General features: G+C 42.1%; 1 protein-coding gene across 2 annotated transcripts in view; it reads right to left on the bottom strand.

Moving 5' to 3' along the window:
• The window catches only part of PSMD14 (proteasome 26S subunit, non-ATPase 14), a 64,374-nt gene extending 48,101 nt beyond the window's left edge, over positions 1-16,273 (bottom strand). Inside the window, exons 1-4 of one of the 2 annotated variants that reach the window (XM_044978368.1) lie at positions 16,108-16,273; positions 14,981-15,041; positions 4,883-4,994; positions 2,219-2,270 (exon numbers count right to left, since the gene is read on the bottom strand). In XM_044978368.1, the coding sequence (XP_044834303.1) occupies positions 2,219-2,266 (48 nt within the window). In that variant the 5' untranslated portion in view covers positions 2,267-2,270; positions 4,883-4,994; positions 14,981-15,041; positions 16,108-16,273. The remainder of the gene's footprint in view (positions 1-2,218; positions 2,271-4,882; positions 4,995-14,980; positions 15,042-16,107) is intronic. The other variant, XM_044978367.1, reaches the window with a different exon arrangement.
• Between the last annotated feature and the right edge of the window lie 3,092 nt (positions 16,274-19,365).

Genomic DNA, 19,365 nt, shown 5'->3' with positions numbered 1-19,365 from the left:
CAGAGAGCTGCAAAAGTAGCCATGACATTACTCAGCTCAAGCTGCAACCAGCAATAGCAGAAATGTAGTTCTCCTGAAATTCACAGATTTATTTATTTTTTAAATCCCCTCACTCTTCTCACAAGTTTTTTCAGGAGACACAACCATGTTTAAATATGGATAGAAACTCTGCAGCCAGGTGCTGGAGCGGTTTGTAAGGCTTATTTAGAATATCATTTTATTGTCTCCTACATTTTATATTTGGCTTCAGATTAAAATTGGGAAATTCTAGAGAGTTAGGCTAGAGAGTTAACTGTAAATCTGAAAAACAGCTTTAACGTGCATCAAGTTCAGAGAGGACTAAGAAGTGAAAGCTTGAGTGATTAGACTATGCATATGTTAGAAAAATGAAGAGTCATGAAGCAGACTGGCAGCACAGAGTAACAAGAGAAATCTCAGAACTGCTTAAGAAAGCGAAACTAAAAATAACTGACTACTGCTTGAAGATGCACTGAAGGAGCATGAAAAGAATTTTAGCTGAAAAAGAGAAAATGGAATAACGTACAAAAAAATTAAGGTGATCTGACCACCCAGCTAGCAGATGTAGTTCTACATGTTAGATAAAGCACATTGAGTGCTTCAACATGTTGTACACCAGTGGTCCCCAAACTTTTCACATGGTGCCCCCTTTACACCTGCCTGTGCACCCCCTCCAGAGCTGGGGCCAGGAGCAATGCTGCGGCTCTTGGGAGGGGAGGGGAGGTGTGGATAGGGGTAAGGGGGCCGAGGTTGGGGCCGCAGCTGGGGGAGGTCCTAAGGCCGCAAGCGGGGCCAGGAGCCAAGACTGAGGGCAGAGTAGGACTGGGTGGCGCTCCCTCCCCACTCTGTGGGGGCTGGTCCTGGGCTCACCCCATAGTTTGGGGGACCACTGATGTATACTTTCCCATTTAGAGGTGGACACTTAGGAACACATTACAGAAAACCAAAAACCTGTGAAAATGAAGGATTTGCAACTATCAAAGGAATTATAGCAATGAATCTGGGACTTCAAAGCATGTATGTTATTGTGAACATTGAGGAGCCAACTATGGTTGGGAATTACACACTAAGTTAATGTTTGGAATATATTACAAAAGTCATTAAGGGGGAGTAAACCCAGGCCACCATGCTAAGCTGAGTTTCCTGGGCTTGGCCTAGGAAAACTCCACTGGAGTCACAAGAGAAGTAATCTCTCCAGTAGACACAGAGACAATGATGTAGCTCACAAAGCTTTACTTACGCCAGTCTTCTTCTTAAACAATGTGGGTATCTGCATAGTAATGGTTCCACCAACATACCCCAAATACATTCTCCTTAGATTCCAGGTGTCCTGTCCACCCTCCCATGGCAGACCCTAACTAGTTCCACTGCATCCAGGGTGCTAAACGCCCAGGACAAAGCTGCCTTCACCCCTCTGAAGAAAGGGGACAGACATAAGAGAGAGATGCACATGCATCTACACAAACAACATTAAGGCATCTGGGCAAATCAGCTGGGAAAAACACAACAGGTGGTATCATCTGGTGAGAGAAAATGGAGGAGGCCACACATTAGTTGAAAAGTTTGTGATAGCAACTTGAAAGCTACCAGAGAGGCCCTTACTCCAGAGCAGGAAGATTACTAAAGAAAGCAACAATACTGTGTTTAAGAACTACATATGTGTACGCAAAGGCTACTTATATGTGTGATTAATTCTTTTAGAAACAATTCAAATAGCCTCCACAAATCCCTACGAGAACGCATCACCATGGTATCTCAGGCGTTATGAAATCTACTTATTCACTGCATCAAATGAATGGTATTTAAAGGTATTCTTAATGAGTAAACCAAAGACTGCAAAGTCAGTTTTACTGAACAGTATAATTTGCAGTTTCTGTTTTATTCAGTGTTTAATTTTGCAGATATATCTGCATTCAGTGGACTACATTGTTTAGACATCACATGAAATATTGAAACAATCCTATATTTTTATACACGGCATGCTTGAAAATTCTGTAAATTTTGAAAGTTCATACTCTGTGTCAATGCAATTCACATCATCAAAATTCATGCATAGACTATACAGCAATGCTTTCTATATATTTACATTATTACAAAACTGAAGTCAGCTGTTTGCTGCTAAAAGGTTGGGTATTTTGGTAATTATAAAAATAAACTATGATTAATGTAAGAATAACATATTTACAAGTTGTATACTAACCTGTCCCAGCCCAGGCATGCCTCCTCCAAGTCGCAGAAGTCTGTCCATATTTCTAGAGAACAGAAACAAAGGAAAACGTTCCTAAGCTCTGAAGTATTTACTAAATTGCTATCTTTATAATTCACCTTCAGTCACTCAGTATGTCAAAAATATTGGTGGTAATTACAACACAACATCAGACTTCCTGTTAATTAACACCACATATTAATTCAAGAAGCTGTCTTCCTCGCTAATTAACAGACCTTATTTTATTGCTTTGGTTTTGGGTTATCCCAATATCTAAAGATAAGCATTTTTGTCATACTTTTCAAAACTTTATCATACAATAATGTTTAACTTACCTGGAAAGAGCACCTGCATGGGGGAAATGCCTGAAACATATTACAGGTACGACTGAGTTTCCTTCAATTTTGTCCAGCGTGTATCAATAAAACTTAATTTAAAAGTAAGGATTTTTTACATCCTCATTAGTAAGTTCTGTGCTAATTAACTTACAGCTTGTCAGTTATTGTAAAAACTGCATGTGAAAGACACTGAACAGATTATGGATCTCTGAATTAGCATCCAAAGCTTTTTTTAATGAACTCATTATACTTAAAGAAATACTGTAAAGTAAACATCAAATGCATTTAGTTTGATTACATGGGGCAATACAGTCATTTCATGCATTTAAAATGTTGCATATAGAATACCTTAGAATGAGACTATTCCAGCAACAAAACTTAACAGCTCTTTCCATTAGAGTATTTCAATAACTGAACTTCCCCTCTTTTCTGATCTCTATGACAATGAGATAAATCTTTGATGTAGTTTTATATGGCCTCAACTGACCATTAAACCATGCCACTGTTGAAGACTTGAGCTACTATTCATTTCACTGATCAAATCATTTTCTTGTTCAGAAATAACATCCATATTTATTATATATATATATATATATACATACACACACACACACACACACACACACACAATTTCAACGTAAGTGTACTGTCCCAGTTACAACAGTCAGGAAACTTTCATGGGTTGCCTTACCTTACAGTTCTTATTTGCAAGAATAACTAAGAAAAAGCTCAATTTTCAACAAGTTCTAAGCCTTAAATTTTAACATGAAACATGGTTTTCATTTTAGAGTTTTAAGACATAAATTATGAGTCTTGACTGCTTTATCTCACTTCCTTGGAAGTGAAAGAGATAACAGCACAAGGCCAAAAATGGATTCCTTAACACCACAAGACTATTGAGCAAACCCCATCTTGCACAATTTGGCTCAATACTACAAAGCCTGTTCAAGTTTACCATCAGACCCCCACATTATAAAAACAGAATGAAAACAGCAAGTGACCGTATTCCATAGCAAATGAGTTTGTTCCCACCACATGCAATATTTAATCACAAAACACCATCAGCGATCACAAACAAAACAAATTCCAGAACTTACTTTATGCAGCCACAAGTACAAACAAAAAGGGATCTGAGCAAAGGTATATTTGAGAACTGGAAAAAATGGTGAAGGATCTTAAAGACTTGAGAAATAATTTTAGTCTGTATATTGAAACCAAAAGCAATTTGATCTTGAAGTTGTAGGAATGATGTTAGAGACAACACTATTCATCTTTCAAAATATGTTAACATTTTTATTAACTAGCTATCTGTGGAGATCTATAAATTTGATTTAGTCTCTAAAACCCAGAGTTTTATTTTGAATTATTTTTCTTCTAGCTTAAGGGACACAGTCAGATTCAACTGTCTTTCCCTGAGTTACTAGCACCCTGTAAGAGGATTAAAATAAAACTCAAGCATAATAGTTTTTACCATTTATGCCATTTACTTTTTGTACTTCAAACAACTTGGATAAAAAGAGTCTGGTCAGCATCACTTTTTTATGTAGTCAGTTCTACTTTCTAATTCTAGTGCACCAGCAGAGTGGTGTGTTTGGATTCCCTTTTGGTGTTTTTAAAATATTCTTTTTAAAGACAACACATAAAACCCTACATTTGGGACCTACATTACCAGAAGACATCCCTTTAAAGGTATCTTGGATAGAGACTACATCAAATTAAGACTCAGGAAATAAAAAAGCCACAGATTAATGTCTTCATTTTCAGGTGTGAGTTTAGTGCTCATGAAAAATGTCTAACAGCCATGGAGACCAAAAGTCTCTATCTGCAAAAAGAAATTTAGCACAGGTATAAGCTCCTCTGTACTGTACCACTAATGTCTCAACCCTGACCTGGGGAAGCAATCCCAAAGTGGGTGTGGAAAGGATAATTCCCCACACATGATCATTCATTGTTTGGTACTTCTGATGAAACTGCAGTGTGTGCCAATTAACGCCAACTGTGCTGTTTTTTTGTGAGAAAAACACTACTTGTCCACTGGTACCTAGAATGACCACATCATTTATTTCAGGTAGGCCAGGCAGATATCAAAGATAACAATTTTTATTTACTGCTAATCTGGGCTGGATAGTCACTTTCAATTAAGTGGAGAAAAGGCCCACTCCATGAGTTAATACAGCTGTAATCCCCCTGGATAATGCTTTTACAAAGTTAAATAAAGTGAACCTGTTTTGTTGTGAAGTTATTGATCAGAATCTATTATCTTACCAAGTAACAAAGTTTGAGATGAGTATATGAAGTGGAACAAATTTTAGTTTCTCACCTGGCACTCAACTAGAGTTTTCCTGTTCTTGTCAACAGAGTCAGATAGTAATCCTTATCCCAACTGTAGCTCCCACTTTTTGGATGTCTATGAAGTTTATGATGTCTTCTTCCTACAAAAGAACACAGTTGTAATTTAGAAATAAGAGTATAGAGAAAGGAATAGTTTCACTACTAGGGTTTTCAAGGGACCATGCCACTGGAGAGACGCAAACACAAAAATGAGTTACCCCAGCATTGTGTTTTGAACTTTTCTGAGTTTTAACTACATAACCTCTATTTCAAATTTTTAATATGCCATCTGGAATCTCTAAGCTAGAGAACTCCATGTACTACATAAAGCCTACACAATTATCATATGGTTAGGAATTTCCCAGAGTCTCGCTGTAACATGGAAAGGTAAAATTCAAGTTTGCATTTTAATAGCCTCTCTTTGCCCCAGAAAGCCAAACAGGTTTAACCTTGGATGTAACTCCATAAATAGGTGTTATATAATCATCTTAAACAAGAAAAGATTTGTCCCTAATTGTTTGACTTAAACTTGGAAATATTACAGAGGCATCAGCAGTTAATGCTGCAACAAGTTTCTCAAATTTATAGCGGAACTGAAACCTTTCACTGATTAAATTTAGTCTCCGTGTCTAACAAAGTTGTAAAAGATGCATCTGAATTTTTTTAGGGCATTGTCCGCTTAGATACTTTCTACTTAGTATAGCTAAATTATCCCATCATATTGTATGTACAGTTGGGGTTATTTTTTCCAATGTGCATTACTTTACATTTATCCACATTACATTTCATTTGCCATTTTGTTGCCCAATCACCTAGTTTTTTAGATCTTTTTGAAGTTCTTCACAGTCTGCTTTGGTCTTAACTATCTTGAGCAGTTTGGTATCATCTGCAAACCTTGCCACCTCACTGTTTACCCCTTTCTCCAGATCATTTATGAATAAGTTGAATAGGATCTGTCCTAGAACTGACCCTTGGGGAACACCACTAGTTACCCCTCTCCATTCTGAAAATTTACCATTTATTCCTACCCTTTGTTCCCTGTCTTTTAACCAGTTCTCAATGCATGAAAGGATTTTCCCCCTTATCCCATGACAACTTAATTAACGCAAGAGCCTTTGGTGAGGGACCTTGTCAAAGGTTTTCTGGAAATCTAAGTACACCATGTCCACTGGATCCCTGTCCACATGTTTCTTGACCCATTCAAAGAACTCTAACAGATTAGTAAGACATGATTTCCCTTTACAGAAACCATGTTGACGTTTGCCCAACAATTTATGTTCTTCTGTGTGTCTGACAATTTTATTCTTTACTATTGTTTCCACTAATTGTCTGGTATTGACATAAGACTTACCGGTCTGTAATTGCCAGGATCACCTCTAGAGCCCTATTTAAATATTGGCGTTACATTAGCTATCTTCCAGTCATTGGGTACAGAAGCTGATTTAAAGGACAGGTTACAAACCATAGTTAATAGTTCCGCAATTTCACATTTGAGTTCTTTCAGAACTCTTGGGTGAATGCCATCTGGTCCTGGTGACTTGTTACTGTTAAGTTTATCAATTAATTCCAAAACCTCCTCCAGTGACACTTCAATCTATGACAATTCTTCAGATTTGTCACTTACAAAGGACAGCTCAGGTTTGGGAAACTCCCTAACATCCTCAGCAGTGAAGACTGAAGCAAAGAAGTCATTTAGTTTCTCCCCAATGACTTTATCATCTTTAAGTGCTCCTTTTGCATCTCGATCGTCCAGGGGCCCCACTGGTTGTTTAGCAGGCTTCCTGCTTCTGATGTACTTAAAAAACAGTTTTTTGTCCGTTGATTTCAAGTAAATTAGCCAACGCCAATTCAGCTTTTCATCATTCTCAAGCACTCTTTCGTAGTGTGACTTTGAGAAGTGTCGCTTCTGCTCATTTACTGGAAACGGCATATTCTCAATTTTGTCCTGCCCATTCAAATTTGTATGATCAATATCAGCAGAGTTTAGGATCGCTGGCCATAAAGCAGTATCTGATTTATCAATCTGTGGAGTGCAATTTTTTTCCACTGCTGTTTCTGTCATTATCTGAGAAAGACTTTTCTTTATCGTTTCTCTCCTTTTCACGTTAACCAGATTTTTCTTTGTCATTACTCTTCTTTTCATGTGAGCCACATTCTTCTTTATCATCACTCTCCTTTATGCCATCAGGAAAACTGGACAATTCTCCATCACTTTCCTCTATTTTTTCCTTATCTTCAAGCAAATCTGCTAATTCCTTAGCAATAGGACTTCCACCAGTTACACTTCTTTCCTCAATTTCTTCTGCACTGGGACAATTGCTATTGCCTAAGGCCCGGTCTATGTTGTTCTGTTTCAGATATTTTCCCATCAAAGTAGCCCATTGCTGCAAACTAGATTGCAACTGAGCTTTTTGCTTCCTATACTGAGCTTCTGAAGGCTTCTTTGGGAATACCTGATAGATAGATAAATGTATCTGAAACATTATACTTCAAATGTTCTGTTTTCCATGCTCCAGCATCACAATTCCAGCACTCCTAAGTGTGGCACCCCAGGAGGTTGCCTGGGTCGCCTGCCCCTAAATGTGACCCTGCCTGCACATCATGGCCCCAGAGGCAGCAGTGGCTGCTGCACTACCTCCTTTCTTCCTTTTTTTTTTTTTTTTTTAAAAGACATCCAGGCTTGTCAAATGGTACCCAGACACACAAGCTAAAACCCAGGCTGCCGGGTGAAAACTGAACAGGTGGCAACCTTAGTCTTCAGGTGCCTAAATTCCTTTGGAAGTCTGGCCCCATGTCCTTCAAGTTTTTCAAAATGGTAGATCTCATTCTCTTCCATGTGGTTTTTATTCATAAACTAGAAAAGGAAAACAAGCTTTCCTGCTTATTCAAGTACCAATCCATTTCTGAATTTTGAACTAACTACTAGGCCAAGTGAAGGAAAATATTCTCTCTGCACGTGCTAGCTAAACTGACAGCAAAAGTAATTAAACCAAAAGCGTTTCTGCACACAGAAACTTACATTTGGAAAAAGGTAAATACCAGCATTTGTTTTACTGAAAAGAGTGAAAATAATATACTTAATGCAGTACATGACACTGTGACTTTTCCAAGCCTGATTTAAAGATTGCTTCCCCCATGATACTGTATATAATTAAAGCAGCACTCTATAACTAATTAAAATTTGTTGAGGGGTCATTTATGCAGCATGTTTTTATTAATCTAAATTATTTTAATAGATTATAATAAATTTAGGCCGTAACATAGGCTGTCAGTTTCAAATTTAATTTTAAACAGATTTTTAAAAAGAATATATTCAACTTAAAACAAAATCCAATTTAAATAAAAATATCCGCTTTTTAAAATAAATAGAGTTTTACACACTCTGGACAGGTCTGTTAGAACATGACGTACTTCTGTTCTGGCACTGTCTTCCAGCTCTGCTCTTCAGAATTCCCCAGTCAGTCCCTGATGCTGGGGAGGCAGGCAAGGCAGAGTACATAGTATATGGCCTAATCCTCCTCCCAAGTGCTGTTCCCTACCTATCCCCAGCACCACACTAAATTAAAAAAAAACTTAATTTTTCCCATACAAAAGTATGAGGTCAAAGAAAAGTTGCACACTACACAGATTAGTAAAAATGTCAATCATTTGTTTTCCATTTGAGAGTGATTGTGAGGAACTAGATGAGCACACTGAATGATTCCAGGTTAGAAATTAGAATGCACTTGTGCGTTTGGGCAGTCCATTTACCTGGGAAGGTCTAGGAGTAGGTTAGTGTGGTCGTGACTGCTGACTTAGCAAGCGATTTCTTTGATTTTTACTAACTGCATTAGTTGAGTGTGTGCTTGACTGAACTACTGCAGTTCAAATATTGTTTATGTAACCTCCATTATTGCAGTTTTTTCACTGCCGAACCTGAGAGAGGAGTTAGAATTAGTAATATTTTTATATACAGAAAAGAGAAAAATCTTAGCTACAAAATTTCAACTTTGTTAAGTCAGTAATTAGCAGGTTTGAAAAGTCAGTTTGCAGAGTGCTTTGGGATTCCTAGAACATTTAGGAAAAAGGTACATATTCAAAAAACATAATAGCAATTCGGAGTAAATATAGGGACTGGACAAGTGGTCCCCTAACTTTTCCTATAATTCAGGAGTCAGCAAATATTGGCTCCTGGGCCATTAGGAGAAGCCGCTGGCGGGCCGAGATGGTTTGTTTACCTCAAGCGTCCGCAGGCATGGAGGTAAACCTAAGTAAAGAAAGTGTCCTGGTGCGCCAGCTGCTTACCCTGACGGGCCAGGACAGTAATTGGTGGGGAAATTTTTTGGGAGAGAGAAGCTGGGGGTCAGTGGAGTAACCCCTGTGATGACCCCACCCCTAGCCCACGACCCCCACACTCTCCCCATCCCATACCATCCCTTCCCACCTTAGCTGGGGAGGGCCAAGGGAGGATGTCTCTGGCCTGGCTGGAGCTGCTCCAGCAGGCTGGGCAGTGCGGCTGCAGTCTGTTCCAGCGGGCCAGACCGGGTGTCACGGCCGCAGCGTGTTCCAGCAGGCTGGGCCAGGCAGCGTGGCCACAGCCTGCTCTGGGGGGCGGGGCCAAGCAACAAGGCTGCAGCCTGCCAGCCTCGGTGCTTCAGCTGCTTCAGAGGGTGGCGGGGGGTCAGCCCTGCCAGAAGCTGAGAGACTGGCCCCGTCTCTTCCCTGCTGGCTGTGCTGCCTCTCCTTGCTCCCTGTGTTGGGGTGGGGTGGGGAAGGGGCTGTGTCCCACCTCTCCCTCTCTATACCCGTTCATAAGCCAACCCCCTTCTCTGGCGCTTCCCTTTTTTACTAAAAAAAAATTCAGCTTATGAACAAGTATATATAGTAATCATCTCTCTAAGAAGATGGGAGTACTGTGTTTGTGCCTAACGGTACGTCCAGACTACCCGCCGATATCGATTTTTCAGCGATCGATATATCGCGTCTCATCTAGACGCGATATATCGATCCCCGAACACACTCCCGTCGACTCCGGAACTCCACCGGAGCGAGCAGCGGTAGCGGAGTCAACACGGGGAGCCGCGGACGTCGATCCCGCGTTGTGAGGACCCGAGGTAAATCGATCTAAGATACTTCGACTTCAGCTACGCTATTCACGTAGCTGAAGTTGCGTATCTTAGATCGATACCCGCCCCCAGTGTAGACCAGCCCTCAGACTTAGTGAATTTCAAATCTTTTAATTAACTTGAAAAATTTATGATTTCAGTGTCTTACTATATACTTGCAGCTCAGAATGAGATTTCATGCAATAGTCCTGGTTTCTTAGTAGAAATAATGGGCACTATATATGCTGAAGTAATTTCTTTTTAAAAAATGACTCATCATTGGATCCTGGGATGAGCGGCTGGGTTCATTATGAAGACTGATAACTTTTTGAGATAGAGCGTCAAAGTTAGAATTAGTATTATTTTTATATACAGAAAAGAGAAAAATCTTAGCTACAAAATTTCAACTTTGTTAAGTCAGTAATTAGCAGGTTTGAAAAGTCAGTTTGCAGAGTGCTTTGGGATTCCTAGAACATTTAGGAAAAAGGTACATATTCAAAAAACATAATAGCAATTCGGAGTAAATATAGGGACTGGACAAGTGGTCCCCTAACTTTTCCTATCATGGCCCAACCCCCTTACCAGTAATAGAATGTGTCTCAGACACACCCCATGCCGGGAGAGGAGGTGAGGCCAGGCTGTGGCTGGGACCCAGCAGCTGAGAATGGAGGCTGTTACCTGAGCTGCAGCCAGGAGTGAAACCAGGGCCACAACTGCGGTCAGGGGCTGGGCAGAGCAGAGCTGGGAGCAAAGCAGAGCTGGGAGGCACTCCTTCCCTGCCCCCTGGTGGGGGCTGGCCCAGGCTGTGCTACATCCCACCCCACCCCAGATGTTTTTTCCATGCCCCCCAAAGGGATGCAACCCATAGTTTGGGGACCACTGAACTAGACTATGCAAAAGTATGAAAAGACTGTGGCAAAAAGGAACACTCACTTCATATTTTGCATTAAACACAATGAAAGGGGTTCTAGACAACTAACTTTATTCTTAATATTCTTCCACCTGTTTCTATTTAATACCTGATTTCAATTCATTAGGATTTTTTAAAATCTTTCCAAAAGACTGGTGCTAAAACTTTGTAATACAGTCCAGAAAAAAAATTTCTGGACAAGGTAACAAGATTCCACATTATTACTGCCTAAGAAGTCTCACACTGGAGAGATCTACCATTCCTCCAGGAGAAAACTGGAGTCACTAGGTAGTTTCCCATTGCTTAGCACACCCAGCATGGAAAAAAAGGAAGAAACTCAGAGCAGAACACAGATTCCACGTGTGGCAGCAAGTGTCTAACTATATTACCATGCTGAAACTTAAACTCTTGTTTATTTGCAACTTATAAGTAAGAATATGATTTTGTCAAGGAGGTCATGGATTCCATGACTTTAACAGGTCTCCAGGACTTCCACCTTAAGTTTCATCCCCCCCACTGTGGCAGCAGGGCTCCAGCTTGGGCAGTCAGCCCCACCCCCACAGCTTCAAAAATAATAATATAAAGTAAGCGCTGCACACTTTGTATTCTGTGTTGTAACTGAAATAAATTTAATAATGAAGAAAAACATTCAAAAATATTTATAATACATTTAAATTGGTATTCTATTAAAAACAGTGTGATTAAAACTGCAATTAATTGAGTTTTTTATCTCACAATTGCAATTTTTTTAAATCGTTTGACAGCCCTAGAAGAAATAGTTCTGTGCTAGTAGTTTATATTTCATTATGTAGTTTCTATGAAAGATTAAAAACATAGATTGCTTCCATTGACATGCTTGGGCTGAAATTGTGGAAAAACAGCATCACTTGCCCCAAAACCTCAGCCGTGCTGAACACAATGCCATCAACAGCCTCAGGAACAACTCTGACACCCTAATCAAAACAGCTGACAAAGGAGGTGCTGTCGTCATCATGAATAAGTTGGAATATGAACAAGAGGCTGCTAGGCAGCTCTCTAACTCCACCTTCTATAGGCCATTATCCTCTGATCCCACTGAGGATTACCAAAAAAAACTACACCATCTGCTCAAGAAACTCCCTGAAAAAGCACAGGAACAGATCTGTACAGACACATGCCTAGAACCCCGACCAGGGATATTCTATTTGCTACCCAAAGTCCATAAACCTGGAAATCCTGGATGCCCATCATCTCAGGCATTGGCACCCTAACAGCAGGATTGTCTGGCTATGTGGACTCTCTCCTCGGGCCCTACGCTACCAGCACTCCCAGCTATCTTCGAGACACCACTGACTTCTGAGGAAACTACAATCCATCGGTGATCTTCCAGAAAACACCATCCTGTCCACTATGGATGTAGAAGCCCTCTACACCAATATTCCACACAAAGATGGACTACAAGCTATCAGGAACAGTATCCCCAATAATGTCACAGCAAACCTGGTGGCTGAACTTTGTGACTTTGTCCTCACCCACAACTATTTCACATTTGGGAACAATATATACCTTCAAGTCAGCGGCACTGCTATGGGTACCCGCACGGCCCCACAGAATGCCAATATTTTTATGGCTGACTTAGAACTACGCTTCCTCAGCTCTCGTCCCCTAATGCCCCTACTCTACTAGCGCAACATTGATGACATCATCATCATCTGGACACATGGAAAAGAAGCCCTTGAGGAATTCCACCATGATTTCAACAATTTCTATCCCACCATCAACCTCAGCCTAGACCAATCCACACAAGTGGTCCATTTCCTGGACACTACTGTGCTAATAAGCAATGGTCACAAACACCACCCTATACTGGAAACCTATTGACCGCTATACTTACCTCCAGCTTCCATTCAGAACACACCACACAATCCATTGTCTACAGCCAAGCTCTAAGATACAACCAACCACATTTGCTCCAATCCCTCAGACAGAGACAAACATCTACAAGATCTCTATCAAGCATTCTTAAAACTACAATACCCACCTGCTGAATTGGAAAAACAGATTGACAGAGCCAGAAGAGTACCCAGAAGTCACCTACTATAGGACAGGCCCAACAAAGAAAATAACAGAATGCCACTAGCCGTCACCTTCAGCCCCCAACTAAAACCTCTCCAGTGCATCATCAAAGATCTACAACCTATCCTGAAAGATGATCCCTCACTCTCACAGATCTTGGGAGACAGACCAGTCCTCGCTTACGGACAGCCCCCCAACCTGAAGCAAATACTCACCAGCAACCACATGCCACACAACAAAAACACTAACCCAGGAACCTATCCTTGCAACAAAGCCCGATGCCAACTCTGCCCACATATCTATTTGAGTGACACCATCATAGGACCTAATCACATCAGCCACACCATCAGGGGCTCGTTCACCTGCACATCTACCAATGTGATATATGCAATCATGTGTCAGAAATGCCCCTCTGCCATATATATTGGCCAAACCGGACAGTCTCTACACAAAAGAATAAATGGACACAAATCTGACATCAGGAATCATAACATTCAAAAACCCGTAGGAGAACACTTCAATATTTCTGGTCACTCAGTAACAGACTTCTTAAAGGTGGCAATTTTGCAACAGAAAAGCTTCAAAAACAGACTCCAATGAGAAACTGCTAAACTTGAATTAATATGCAAGTTAGATACCATTAATTTAGGCTTGAACAGAGACTGGGAATAGTTGAGTCATTACACAGATTGAATCTATTTCCCCATGTTAAGTATCCTCACACCTCTTGTCAACTGCCTGAAATGGGCCATCTTGATTATCACTACAAAAGTTTTTTTTCTCCTGCTGATAATTGCTCATCTTAATTAATTAGCCTCTTAGAGTTGATAAGGCTACTTCCACCTTTTTATGTTCTGTATGTATATATATCTCCTTACTATATGTTCCATTCTATGCATCTGAAGAAGTGGGCTGTAGCCCACAAAAGCTTATGCTCAAATAAATTTGTTAGTCTCTAAGGTGCCACAAGTACGCCTGTTCTTTTTGCGGATACAGATTAACACGGCTGCTACTCTGAAACCTAAAGTTATCAGACATTGCTAGTGTTTTGATATTCTACTGAATAGTGCCTCCTAACTGATTATGTCAAAACTTTTACAAATCTGTGTCTAATTTCCATGCGATTCTTTTAAAGTGATAACATAGTCAAAGTAGGTGTCAGCATGTTAGAGCAGCAAGGATCTACCACATCAGTAGATAAAGGATCACAAGTTTTTCATAAACATCTAATAAAGTTATTTATGTGCAAAGATTAACCCATTTGAGGTCCCGTCCATTCCAAACCATTCAGGAAGAGTTCTAACTATTAAATAGGTTTGCAAACCAATTTCTGGACAGTTTTAGAAATCTATCAAGAGATTATCTTCCCATCCTCCCATATTACACAGATCACAAATAATGCTGTTGTCAGTAGACTCTTCTGCCCAATCAAAAGCTTTAGAGATAGAAATGTGATTCACAGCTGACATGCAGCACTTCACACCCCTAGAGAGGGAAGAGATCATTTTCAAAATGCTGACAAAACTAGGGCAGATTTCCCAATAGCATACCAAATGTAAATACATAGCTTTTCAAAAAGCAATAATTTAAATCACAATCTGAAAATGCATGCCTCACCATTGATGTTTCTATTTACTATAAATATATTTGATATAAACAGATTGAACAAAAAAACAAAGATACATATTTGTCAAATATACTAGATGTTTTACCAGTAGCCAAATACTACTAAAAATATTTAATCTACAAAAGCTGGTGAAATCTATTGAATAAAATTAGCCGAATACTATTCTATACTATTACTTTTGCTCATTATACCGCCTTTCCTAGCTTCATTCCACTTTCTTTCCTATATAGATTGTCTCCTTCCTCACTATCCCCCACCTGCCTGTTACCTCAAGTGTCTTTTTCCTGTTTGTCCCTTCTCTTCCTTAGCCCATTCCCTACACTGTGTTCTGCTTCTTTCCCTGTCTTGCTTCTCCAGCATTACATAAATAGCTGCCCTGAAAGCTGCCAAGACAAGTCAGTTTTCACTCACTGTTGCTGCTGCTTGACAAAGCAGTGAGTAAGTGTAAAGTCACTTGGGATAGCTGCAGATTCTGAAAGACAACACATGACCAGTTTATGCTCCACTTGTATTTGGAAGGTTCAATATCAAGGATAAGGGCACTTTCAGAGATTCGTTTCTTTCAAGACAAGAAAAACAAAACCATAAGGGTATGGCTCACCAGGAACATTTGTTAAATATAATACAAGAGTGCTGCTGTGCACCATTGGGCAACTGCATGCTTCACCCCAGAAGAGCTGCATTTCAGCTGTCAGTAGAATGACCATTACATAGATATAACATTACAAAATCAGAAAAGGTCACTGCTGCCAGTTGACATGAACTTGCAAACAGGGTTGCCTGTGATTATTTACTGTGGTAGCAGTGTCCCTATTAGCACTGAAAACCATATAGTCTGTGGAAGCCAATAACAGAACATGACAGCGATAGTGTTATAGGAGCATTTGAGTATCTTGCAGCAGTTCTCATTCCTTGCACCAGGGCTAATAAGGCACCATGGTTATTGTAAATTTGTTGTTTTTAATGCTATCAATCCGGATGCTTTACTGATTAGCCACATTAACTACTGCAGCTCTTGTCCCGCCTCTCCTGTCCACAACAAAGTCATTAGGTCCGGCTGAATGTAGATTGCAAGTTCTTCTATGCGGTAGCAACGCACTCACTTGTTTCTGCGAGCTACCCAAGGCACGTTTGGGTTGTTAGAAATAATAAAGATCAGCACAGAACATTGCCCGTTAGCGACTCCCAAGAAGAGGCACAACAGACTGTCACCTAGGCCCTTGGGACTGGCTAAGGCACCTCGAAGGTAACAGGCCGGGGCCTGGGAAGGGGCTACCGCTCTCCACATAAAGGGGAAGGCCACCAACAGCCGCGACACTTCCCCAGCGCTTGTCCCGCAGCCCCTTCCCAGCTCCCTGGGGCCTCTCACCGGCAGCCCGGTTCTACCGCCGCACCCGGCCCCGCTCCTCACCGCCTCGCCCAGTGCCGCGCGGGCCCTGCTCCTACAGCTCGGGGACGGGGCCGCGGGAAGGCCCAGGAGCCAGGCCAAGCCACGGGAGGGCCTACGGCCTACGCCCCCGAGCGGCCTCTACCCTTACCTGGGGCTTAGACCCTTCCACCGCCGCTCCACGTCCGCCGAGGGCCGCGATGAATCAGCCGGATTTCATTCAAACCCAGTCCGCCCAGGCCTCCCGAAAACACTTCCGGGTTCAGAGGGCACCTCCCGGTTCCCGTTCCCATACCAATAGCTTGGTGGGGTCAGACCCATGGCAACGTAGCCCCGCCCCCACCATGCCTCCGAGTCGCGCAGCGCTTCCCTCCCCCACGCGCCCCTGGAAGAAGCTGAGGCGCGGGCGGGGCTAGGCGGCTGGCTCGCAGTGCAAGCCCCGCTCGCGCCCTGCCCGTGGAGGGGCCTTCTCCTCCCTCTGCCGTAAGGTGGCGCGAGGGAGCTCGTCCAGGCAGCGCTGGTTCCCGCTCGATGGGGGCAGGCGGTGGCTGGCACCGTGTAATGATGTTTTGCAGGCTCCCTGCTGTTCTGTTCTGGGGGCAGCCGTGAAAGTCACTTAAAGGACTTACCCGTATGCAGGGTGGCTGGGCCAGGGTCTTGGGCAAGGCAGGGGACTTTGGGCACCTGGAAGGGGTGGGGCTTGGGCAGAAGGGGCGGAGCTGGGGCAGGGGACGGCTCTAGCCATTTCGCCCCCCCAAGCACGGCAGCACGCCGCAGGGGGCGCTCTGTCGGTCGCCAGTCCCGCGGACGTGCCTGCGGATGCTCCACTGGAGCCGCATGCCGCCCTCCCGGGACCGGCAGAGCACCCCCCGCGGCATGCCGCCCCAAGCACGCGCTTGGCGTGTTGGGGTCTGGAGCCGCCCCTGAGCTGGGGCCAGACTTCACCAGCCAGCCCTTCAGTGCTGCCTGAGGCTCTGGCCTCTTTTAGATCAAGCCCCAGGGCAGCTTCTGCTTTTGTCCATCCCCTGGCTCCCCTCCTGCCCCGGGCCCTGCTGGTACCTGTTAGCTGTGTACTAGCAGCCACTTTCTTACCAGTACACCATACCGGGCCGTAGCGGCTTACTTTCACCTCTGGGTGGAGGCCACTGATCATTCCCTTCATGACCTTCCCCTAGATGTTAGTTGGCCCTCCACAGCAAAAGGCCCGCCAACCATAGTCCTGTTGGGCATCTAGAAACACCTGACAGCAAAAGGAAGCAATCAGTTCCAAAACTCAGTGAGAGGCGCATTTCACAAGTACCTAATTCACCTGGTAAAAATGTGTACATGGCACCAAGTTATTCAGATTAGTCAGAACCACAAGGAACTTCACAAACTAGGCGAATGGGCAACACATTAAAAGTGAAATTCCATGTCAATCGATGAAAAGTGATGCATGGTAGAGGGAAAAATTTAAGCTACTCAAACACTTTGTGGTGTTCTAAATAATTTTTTTGTATCAGCACAAGAAAGAGATGTGGGCATTACTGTAAACAATTCAATGAAAACATCTGCTTAATATGCAGCTGCAGTTAAAAAAAACTAACAAGATATTAGGAAGCATAAGGGGATGGTAAATAATACAAATAATATTTTAATGCCTTTATATAAATCAATGGTGCAGGTTCATCTGAAATACTGCATACAGTACTGGTCACTTCATCTCAGAAAGAATATTGCAGAACTGGCAGGGGTTCAGAGAAGAGCATGGAAATGATAAAATGCTTGGAAAAACTCTCATATGAAGAGATAATGAAGAGATGGAGATTGTTTACCTTTAAAAGGAGACAAATAAGAGGGGACATGATAAATTATATAAAATAATGAATAGGCTAGAGAAGGTAAATTGGCAACTTCTGTTCTCCGTATCTCATAACACAAGAACAAGGGGACATTCAATGATATTAAAAGGTGGGAAATTCAGAACTGATAAAAGGATTTTTTTCACACAACATCTAATTAACCTGGAACTTGCTGCAACAGAAAGCGGTTGAGGCCAAGAACTTAACGAGATTCAAAAAGGCATTGGATATTTACACAGATATCAAGAATATCCGGAGTTATAATTAATTACAACAAATTTTGAAAGAGATATTAAACCTTACACCTTCCCCTGAAGCATCTGGTACTGGCCAGTGACAGAGACCAGATACTGGACTAGACAGATTTTGAGCCTGATCCAGTATGGCAGTTTCTATTTTCCTACAGCTGTCCCTGTGATCTCTGCAGTGCTTACATACAAGGCTAGTATTATGATTTGTGGAGTCCCAGGCTATTTCAGATCCTGAAGCAACAGTAGTTGAGGATGTTCAGCAACTCACAAGATGGGATACTAAAGGGAAGCAGGAGAAGAGGAGTCATGCTATAAACTGTACTTAAGTAGCCTCAGCAACACACATTCTGATTCTCTCCTTTTAAGGCCTTGTAACAACCTTATCTGAAATCTTATACTGCCATGCGGATACAGTAGCTCTGATACTAAGTGCTCAAAGTATGGCGATGAGCATGGTATAAATGAAAAGAGACATGAATTAGATAGACACATGCTAATTAGTGAGATAATAATTATTTTAAAGCAATATTCTTATAGTTTTCCACTCTATGCTTGTCCAGATCTTTCCCACTCCAAAGGATTTCAGTGAGTTAAAATGTGTCCTTATTTTTCCAAATGTCCTCATATATAGATTTCAAATGTTGGTTGATATCCTGAAGTGATCACTGAATCATAGAAGATTAGGGTTGGAAGAGACCTCAGGAGGTCATCTAGTCCAACCCCTTACTCAAAGCAGGACTAACCCCAACTAAATCATCTCATCCAGGGCTTTATCAAGCCGGGTCTTTAAAACCTCTAAGGATGGAGATTCCAGCACCTCCCTAGGTAACTCATTCCAGTGCTTCACCACCATCTTAGTGAAATAGTTTTTCCTAATATCCAACATAGACCACCCCCACTGCAACTTGAGACCATTGCTCCTTGTTCTGTCATCTGCCACCACTGAGAATAGCCTAGCTCCATCCTCTTCGGAACCTCCCTCACCGCCTTCAGGCTGAAGGCTGCTATCAAATCCCCACTCACTCTTGTCTTCTCCAGACTAAATAAACCCAGTTCCCTCAGCCTCTTCTCATAAGTCATGTGCCCCAGCCCCCTAATCATATTTGTTGCCCTCTGCTGGACTCTCTCCAATTTGTCCACATCTTTTCTGTAGTGGGGAGGGAGGGGGGAAAAACTGGATGCAATATTCCAGATGTGGCCTCACCAGTGTGCTGAATAGAGGGGAATAATCACTTCCCTCGATCTGCTGGCAATGCTCCTACTAATGCAGCCCAATTTGCCGTTAGCCTTCTTGGCAACAAGGGCACACTGTTGACT

The sequence above is a fragment of the Mauremys mutica genome, chromosome 10 (genome assembly GCF_020497125.1).
Source record: "Mauremys mutica isolate MM-2020 ecotype Southern chromosome 10, ASM2049712v1, whole genome shotgun sequence".
Taxonomy (NCBI): domain Eukaryota; kingdom Metazoa; phylum Chordata; order Testudines; family Geoemydidae; genus Mauremys; species Mauremys mutica.
Note: the sequence above shows the minus strand (reverse complement) of the source record. Positions and strands in the feature narration are given on the sequence as shown.